This window comes from Myotis davidii, unplaced genomic scaffold (assembly GCF_000327345.1).
Source record: "Myotis davidii unplaced genomic scaffold, ASM32734v1 scaffold238, whole genome shotgun sequence".
NCBI lineage: Eukaryota > Metazoa > Chordata > Mammalia > Chiroptera > Vespertilionidae > Myotis > Myotis davidii.
In genome coordinates, this window is record NW_006293779.1 from 1,443,332 (window position 1) to 1,452,275 (window position 8,944).

An 8,944-nucleotide genomic window follows, 5' to 3' on the forward strand; every position below is an offset into this window, starting at 1 on the left:
ATTATGGTTTACTTTGGCCTATTTTAGAATTGCAATTAAATGAAATCATACAATCTATTTCCTTTAACTCAAAATCAGGTTTTTTCAGATTCACCTACACTGTTACATGTTATTAGTAGTACTTCATTTCTTTTTATTGCTGGGAATTATTTCTTTAGGTGGATATAAGGCAATTTATCATTCACTGATCGATGGACATCTGGGTTGTTTCCAGATTTAAGCTATTATGGGTTGAATAGCTGTGAACATTGGTATGTAAGTCTGATAGATAAATACCTAGAAGGGGAACTGACTATATGAGAAAATGCCAAATTGTGTTCCAATGTAGTTGCATCATTTTACATTACATTTGCAATGTATGAGAGTTCCAACTATCCTACATAATATTATAAGTCTTTAAAGTGGTATCTTGTTGTGGTTTTAATTTGTATTTTCCCAATGATTAATGCTATTAAGCCTTTTTCATGCTTTTATTGGTCATCTTTGGTGGAGTGTCTGTTCAAATAATTTGTCCATTTTTAATTGCTTTGTTTGTCCTATTATTATTATTGAGTTGGAAAGAGTCTTTATTTATTCTGGATACAAGTCCTTTACAAGATATATGTACTGTGAACATTTTCTCCCAGTCTGTACCTTGTCTTTTCCTTTTCTTAATAATATCCTTCAAAGAGCAGAAGGTTTTAATTTTAATGAAGTCCAATTTATCTTTTTACCCCATTTTTTTTATGGTTCATGCACTTAGTGTCCTAGTTAAAAATTGTTCATTACCCCAGTATTACAACAATTTTACTTTAAGAAAACATGAGAAAATTGTTGTAACATTGGGGTCAATGATTTAGGTTAACAGTTGTCTTTTATATATAAATTTCCTTTGTGATTTCTTCATTGATCCATGGACTAAGTATGTTGTTTAATTGTTTGGACTCTAAATATTTCGAGATTTTACAGATATCTAATATTTAAGTCAAATTTAATTCTGTTGTAGAAAGAGAATATATTCCTCATGATGTTTATTTTTATCCACTGAGATCTGTTTTACTGGCCCAGCATATGGTCTTGCCGAACGTACCATATATACTTGCAAAGAAATATAGTCAAATAACAACTGGCCCTCCATAACTAGGGATTCCACATCTGTGGATTCAACCCATCATGAACTGAAAATATTCTTTAAAAAATGTTACGTTGTTGCTGACTTCTAACATGTAGTTACGTCTATGAGGGTTGTGTCTATACTGAACATTTACAGACTTACTTTTCTTGTTATTATTCCGTAAACAATACTGTATACTAACTACTTGCTCAGTCAATTGCTGAGGATCATTATCAATAAATGCCTATTAAATTTAAATACACAGAGTAACATTTTGGAAGACAAGCATTCAAACCACAATGAAAATCAAAATTCTGAACTATGCCACTTAATACAGAACATGTCATCATGTAATGCTAACACAAACTATCGGAAGTGTTGTGGCTATCCTACAAAGTTGTATCACCTACCTTAAAAAATTAAAATTAAGAAATGATGCTCTAGAAAAAAAAATAGGTGATCATTTAAATCTGTAAAAGTGGTTCGCAAACTATTTTATGTTCATAAGTATTTATTAATAGGTTTAAAATTAATAGCAGAAAGAGAAAATACATAGCATGCAATGTGTAACTTCCAAAGATCTTTCTTTTTCCTTTTTTCATTTCCAGTGACCTTGGGGTTTTGGGCAGACAGTCAGAGGGCAGGCTGCCAATATCAATTCACACTTAAGCAAAACTTTTGCCAATTAAAACTGAAACACCTGTCTGAATTAACAAAATTGTTCCCATTTTCAACAATGAGAGGAAATTAAAAGCATTACTGAATGTAACTGACTTGGCTCATCTGAAAGGAAATAACGTAGATAACAGCTAATTTTAAATTATCAAGCCGATACGACGTAAAGTCTCTCTAATACAGATTGGGTTATTTTTACTATGACTCATTCAGTTTTCCTGAAACGTGCGGATATATCTCAGGAATAGCACTACATAATGACAACTAAAAAAAAATAAAGTACTCCTTTTAAGACAAACTTCTGACACTGCTGAATTAAAACATTTTCCCAACACATCTCACATATATTTCAACATGCTACAGCAACATGAAAACATTGGCAAAAACTTCTACAAAAAGAGATTACATTGTAATACACTTTAGGACAGTTCATTAAAATTGAATGAAATCATTGTATTAAACTTCAGGACAGCTCATTAAAACTGAATGAAATTCAGGACCAATAAGCCATTCATTTGTTTATTCAATAAATATTTACCAAATGTCCAATAACCATGTCCTGTCCCTCTAATGTTTACAAAAGTATCTGGTGGGAGTATTAAGACTTCTGTTGTACTTGCTCTTCTATCAGCAAAGGAAGACACCTCATAATCTCAGTAGTTCACAACCCCAGTCCTAGGCCGCCAACACTGCTACAGAGCGGGTAATGGCTGCCCAGCAAGAAAGGGGATGCTACTTCTTTCCTCTCTGTCCCCTTCTCTTCCACATCTATGGCCAATTCCAAACAGGTCTTATCCACTTAAAAATCCTATTCCTTTAGTCCGGCCGGTGTGGCTCAGCTGGTTGGGCATCGTCCCATGCACCAAAAGGTTGCCAGTTCCATTCCCTGTCAGGGTACATGCCTGAGTTTCGGGCTCCTGCACTTTAGCCTTCTCCATACATTTATTGAGTAACAACTATGAGTAAAGCCTTGAAGCATAGTTCCAGGCCTTGTAGAAGACCCAGAGAAGAATAGAACCCAGCCACTAAAACTGGGAGTTTATAGTCTGTGGGGAAGATAGAACATATACATACGTAATTATAATGTAAGCCCAAAGATGATTCTTGCTCAAAGAGAAGCACAGACAAAAGTTTACGAGTTCAGAAGTGGGGTAGCACCTAAAAGAGTTCCCTCTTACCTCAAATACTCTTTTGGAGTCATAAATAATAGATTATAAATAAAAGATATTTATATAAGGATATGTAGTTATATAAGATATCAATGTCAATGAAACTCTTCATTAATACCAGGAGCCACTTCTAATTCAGTATTATCCAGTGCAGTATCATGTACAAAGCAGGGATAAGAGGAAGTACTGATAGATGAAGGAAGAGTTGACAAGGGCTGATATGGGTTTTTCTGCTGTATTCTGTGTACTTTCTTTGGGATTAAAAAAAGAATGAGGTGGTATAGAGCCCAAAGTACATATGGGCTCCTAAAAGCTCTCCTCATTCATAAGTTCCTTGCCCTACTTCTTACCAATTACAGATTTACCTGGGATTCCCACACTCATCTCTTTAGGCCTAGCACTAGGAAGCACTGTGATCAAATAGCTTTCCTCCAAAAGGAAATCAGTCCTTGGGTCAGTTCTGATTTGGAAATGACCTCGAGGAGGAGAGAGAGCAAAATATATGTATGTGTGTGTGTGTGTGTTACAAAACCCTTAAGGGAATAGTATGAAACTTGAATTGATGACCTTGACCTTCACTGCAAGCCAGGAAGGATGAGTTAATGAGCATCAGAAGTTATCTGCCGGAAGCCGGTCCATCCTTGCTGCTTGACACAGTCACTGCAGGGAAGAAACATCTGCATAGCATATGTTTCAAGGGACCTGGCGTATATGGCATACTGTTCTTAATATGTTTGCTCCCCTTCTTAGAGCTATGTGTTTTAACCAAGGTCACCTCTCCGAGAAAGGTTGTTTCCCCAGATGGGGATTTTTTTCCCTGGAGTTAGGGATTAACAGGACTAAGGAAGAGAATAAATCAGTGAAACCCCCTAGTGTTACAGAAATACCAACCATATGCTACTTATGAAGAACTTGGACTAAGACTGTTGACAATAAATTTGGGACTTGTTGGGCCCACATCCCCAGGGGTCTCTAACCTTTGGAATAGAATGGATAGCATTAAAATCAACTGGTATAAATACAGATGTAACAGGACAATAAAGACAGAACCTGGCTGGAGAACCTGGCTAGAGAGCCTGGCTATGCTGATCATCTAAACACTGCTGTCTCTGTGTCATTCCTTCTTCGCTGACTCCGTCCACACCTTTGGGAACCCCTGGACCTACTGGGGCTGGATCCCAACAGTTATCTTCAGAAGCACCTCACAATTTAGAGGAACAATGGAAAAAGAAATAAAATATTATAATAATAGAGAATCACAAAAGAAGTAGAAAAAGAAACGTTTAAAAGAGAAGAAATATACTCCAACCCCAGGAAAAGCTAAAAAGAAAATTAAATGTTTGAATGGAAATAGAGTATTTTAATGTCTTTCCAGGATAACTATGGATGATATATGTTCCACAATAAACTGCTTATGAGACCAGACCCGAGAGGATGTTGCTACCGACCATCCTCCCCAAGAGGGGCCAGCAGGAACACTTTCTATCATATGCTACATCCTGTTTACCTCAGTCATCAGAAGAAACCCAAGAGTCCTAGTCATCATTTATCAACACTTGTCCCCCTCCAGCTCTGACACTGACTCAAGCTCAGCACCGTTCCAGAGACCCGCATCCTGCCCTGGGCCTCACTTCATGCTGACGTGAGGTTCAATAGCATCTTCTCACTGAGACCTTCCCCACCACATTGTCTAACACTACCATCCAGTTCCCATTTTTATCCCCTTACCCTGCTTTACATTTCTCCTGTGCACTTCTATTAAGTATGTATTTCTCTCTTTGTCTATTGTGTATTTCCCCCACAAGAATGTAAATTGATGTAAACGCTTAGAAGACTATTCACTGCTGAATCCCTGATGACCAGCACAATACCTAGTACATATCAGGTTTTCAATAGATATTAGCTGCATAAATAGATGGGAAGTGCATAATAATTTTAATGTCTTTTTAAAAATGTTTGTAACACTTTACTTGTCAAATTCCTGATAGCATATGTAACAATACGGAGATTTTTACATAGTAATCTAAACACAGACATGCTATATGATAAATACCAAAGATTTCTAATAAGTGGGAAAATAAAAAGGGCACCCCGAGGACTCAAAGGATTAACATCCAACCAGTTTCAAAGCAATATGCAGAAAACAGTTACTGCAAAATTTATATTACAGTACAAAGTAAGCGAGCTTTTCTTTCTACCAGATAAAATACTTTAATTTTGCCTTATCTGAAAAATAACTAAAGGAATAAAACATTAGAATTCTAGCATGAGTCTCAACCATGATATAAAAATGTCTTTGAAAAAAAATTATGTATCTTAAGCGGCTTGTGTTCATTAAAGATGTGCGTATCCTCTTTCTCTCCCTAAAGCTAAAAAGATACTGAGTGACCCCTTCATCTGTGACCTTTCCCTTCTTGAAAAGCCTTCTTTGATCTCAAATCCTCAAACATCTATTACTCTTTCCTTTTCATTGCCATTTTCTCCACCTGTGGTCTTTATCAACTTTGTTTTCTCATACCCCATTCCCTCCTTAATTCTCTAGAATGACTACCCAGATAGTCCACTGAAACTGTCCTTAGAGATAAGTAATGCACTCCAATTATCAAAGCCCATAGCCTTTTCTCCTGACCCTCTACACTGTTGAGCAAGCACCCCTCATGCTCAACACCACCTCCCTCCCCAGCCTCTATAGCCCATGCTCTCCTGGTTTGGCTCCTAGCTCCCTGAAATCCTCTACTCATCACACCCAGGTAGGCAATACCCTGGCTTTTACAACAGAGCTGTATACTAGGTAGGCTTTGGAGTGAAAATTCAAACTTTTGCTCTGTCACTTCATTCATTCATTCAACATTGAGCACCTATTTCAGTATTTATTGAGCACCTATTCTGTGTAATGCTCTGGGAACAAAAATGAACAAGAAATATTTGGTCACTGCCCTTAAAGCCAAGCAAGCACAAAGAAAAATACTTAAGTTTAAGTCAGCAGTAAGATAGGTGCAGTTTGGAAACAAAAATGATGAGTTTTTGTTCCCTTAATTTCCTTAAGTGGCAGTGTCCCAAGGTGAGCAATTTGAGGCAAGAATGTACCAGAGGCAAAACAATCTATAAGAAAAGAAAATGGAAAGAAGGAAGACATTACTCACCGATGTAAATGCCAGCAACTCCTCTTCAGTTAACTTATGCACTGGGTTATTCTTTTGCATATTTGTGCTTTAAATTAAAAAAAGATAAATTACTCCTAAAATGCATGTTGCGTCTAATGAAATCTAATTTTTGAAAGACAAAGTAAACTTATTTCAGATATTTGAAAGCACATATTTTAATATTACTACATTATATACAAATGCAGATAGGAGTTTGCCAAAGATAAGTACAGAAAGTAGTAAAATACTGACAAAATGTGCTCAGTGTACTAAATGTCAACTTAATTTATTTTACTAGGAAAAAAAGGAACCGGGGGAACGTCTACAAAATAATTGGCTTTTAAGTTTCAAAAGTGTTAATATCATGAAAGCCAAGCAAAACTGAGCAACTGTTACAGATTGGCCGAAACTAAGGATATAACAACTAACTGCAACGCACATCTAGACAGGCTCCCATGCCACAGAGGAGGCTCCTGGGACCCTGGCAAACTTGAATGGAATCTGAGTATTAAAGGAGAGTAAGCATGAATGTTATTTTCCTGATTTTGAGAATTGTAATGTGACATGTACAAAAGCACGCTTGCTTGCAGGAATCACACACTAAAGTACTCCAGTGATAGAGTATCGTGTTTGAAGATGATTCTCTTGAATTCTTTGCAATGCCTTGCCCTGGCAACTTTTTCCAAATGTGAAATTACTTCAAAATAGAAAAAAATATAAGAATAAAAGAAAAAACTATTTCCACCACAAATAAGGTTCTACAATATTCAAAAATAAGTCTACCTTTTGAGATCTAAATACTCAGAGTTCCCAGAGTTCAAAATACTCATTCTCACCTCTTCTAAATATTTTATTAAGAGTCTATTTCTAGCTAAAGCTAACCAAAGGAATTTTGCTTATGAAGGGAGGAGAAGGAGGAGAATACCAACTCCCAGGAGATTCCTGAGGTCTCTAATCTCTAACTTTTTGATTGGGTTACCTAATTATTCTGGGTCTTGAGCAGCATTACAAGAGTCCCTCTTCACCCAGAACTCTTGGGACCTCCTGAATAAAGATTTCCCCAACACAAGAGAGCCCACATGCAAGGTGTTCAATGTAGCCAAGCAGGTCATTAACTTACCAGATTCCAAGGATAACAGCCAGCTCTTCGGCACACAGGTTGGGCATCTGATACTGTTCACTATCTGCTAACTTTATCTCATTTAGAACAGTATCATCATTCAGCTCAAGATTCTGGTGGAATACAAAAGAAAATACTTAGACCAAAACTGTATGCAACTGATTGCTAGGGAAGGATAAAATACCTTGTTTAAAATTATACAATGTCTACCTATGGTTAACAGGTTTTCTCTTGAAACACTTATTTGAGGACAACTTACTGTGTAGAAATAGAGGACAGGCCACCTATACCTCAGGAATACGTTGACAATATCAATAGAGAATAACAGTTATCATTGCCTGAGCCTACTGTACTCTTCCTGCTCTGCCTCTACACTATAAACTAAAACATCAACTCCCAGCTCTACTGCTCAACAGGATCTGGAATGGAAAACAGTTTGAAAAGAACAAAATCTGAAGACCTAGAGGACTTGACAGAATACTTGATTTTAAGAATAACTACAAAGCCAAGACAGTGTGGTACTGGAATAAAGACAGACATATATCTGAATGGAATAGAATAGAGTCTAAAATTTTAGGTCCGCATTATATGGTCAGTTGATTTTCAACAAAGTACACAGGTGATTTAATCAAGGAAAGTCTTTTCAATAAATGACTGGAACAACTGGAGATACATTTAGGGGAGAAAAAAAAAAGACCCTCACCTCTATCTCATACCCTATACAAAAATTAAACAAAAACTGATCACAGACCTTAAAGTAGAAGCTAACAGTAAAAAGATATGTTCACACAAAGACGTACACACAAATCTTCCAAGCAGTTTTATTCCTTATAGCCAAAAACTAGAAACAGCTCAATGGTCCACCAACAGGGGAATGGATAAGCACATTGTATCAACTGAGCAATAAACAGGAGCTAACCACTGCTATCAAAATATCAGTGACTCTCAAACATTATACTAAGTGAAAGAAACCAGACACAAGAGCCATAGTGTCTGATTCTATTATTTGAAATTCTAGAAAAACAGCTCTAGTCTGTGACAGAAAACAGATCAGTGGAAGGGAAAGTGATTGCAGGAATATGTGTGGACTTTCTGGCATGATGGACATGGTTCTATATTTTTATTACGGTGGTGGTTACATGTGTCTCTATTTATCAGAACTCACCAAAACTGAACATTTAAAATAGGTATATATTATTTTATGTAAACATTTCCTCAACAAATTTGATTTAAATTGTTTTTCTAATCCTATATAATAAAAGGCTAATATGCAAATAGACCAAACGGTGGAACCAACACAACAAAACAACCATTCGTTATGATGTGCACTGACCACCAGGGAGTGTGTGCAGAACATGGCGAGGGTTGGCTACGGTGGGATGGTGGAGCAGGTGAGTGGGGGTGCCAGACCAAGGTGGGGTGCCGGTCACTGTCATCGGGGCGAGCCTCTGGTGGTTACTGAAAATTCTTTGCTCCCTCGCCATGTCCTGTCTGGCACTCGCACCTGCAGTGCCGGCCCCACTTGCACCCACTGCTGGCGCTGGAGCCGCTGCTCACACCCACTGCCAGCACCGGCCCCGCTCACACCCGTAGCCAGCACCCGGTCTTGGTCCCAATTGCTCGGTGCCATCAGCAGGTGTGAGTGGTGGCTGATGGCCCCGATCATCCCTGAGGGCTTCTCCACCTCCCCCTGCTCCTGAGGGGCGATTGGAGCAGTAGCCGCTGCTCACACCCGCTGATGGTG

At 37.8% G+C, this 8,944-nt stretch overlaps 1 protein-coding gene across 1 annotated transcript in view; it reads right to left on the reverse strand.

Annotated features, from left to right (window-relative positions):
* TTC27 (tetratricopeptide repeat domain 27) overlaps window positions 1-8,944 on the reverse strand; it is a 91,941-nt gene that overhangs the window by 57,925 nt on the left and 25,072 nt on the right. The window contains exons 8-9 of the mRNA XM_015566419.1: window positions 7,201-7,313; window positions 6,081-6,147 (exon numbers count right to left, since the gene is read on the reverse strand). Of these exons, the coding sequence (XP_015421905.1) occupies window positions 6,081-6,147; window positions 7,201-7,313 (180 nt within the window). The remainder of the gene's footprint in view (window positions 1-6,080; window positions 6,148-7,200; window positions 7,314-8,944) is intronic.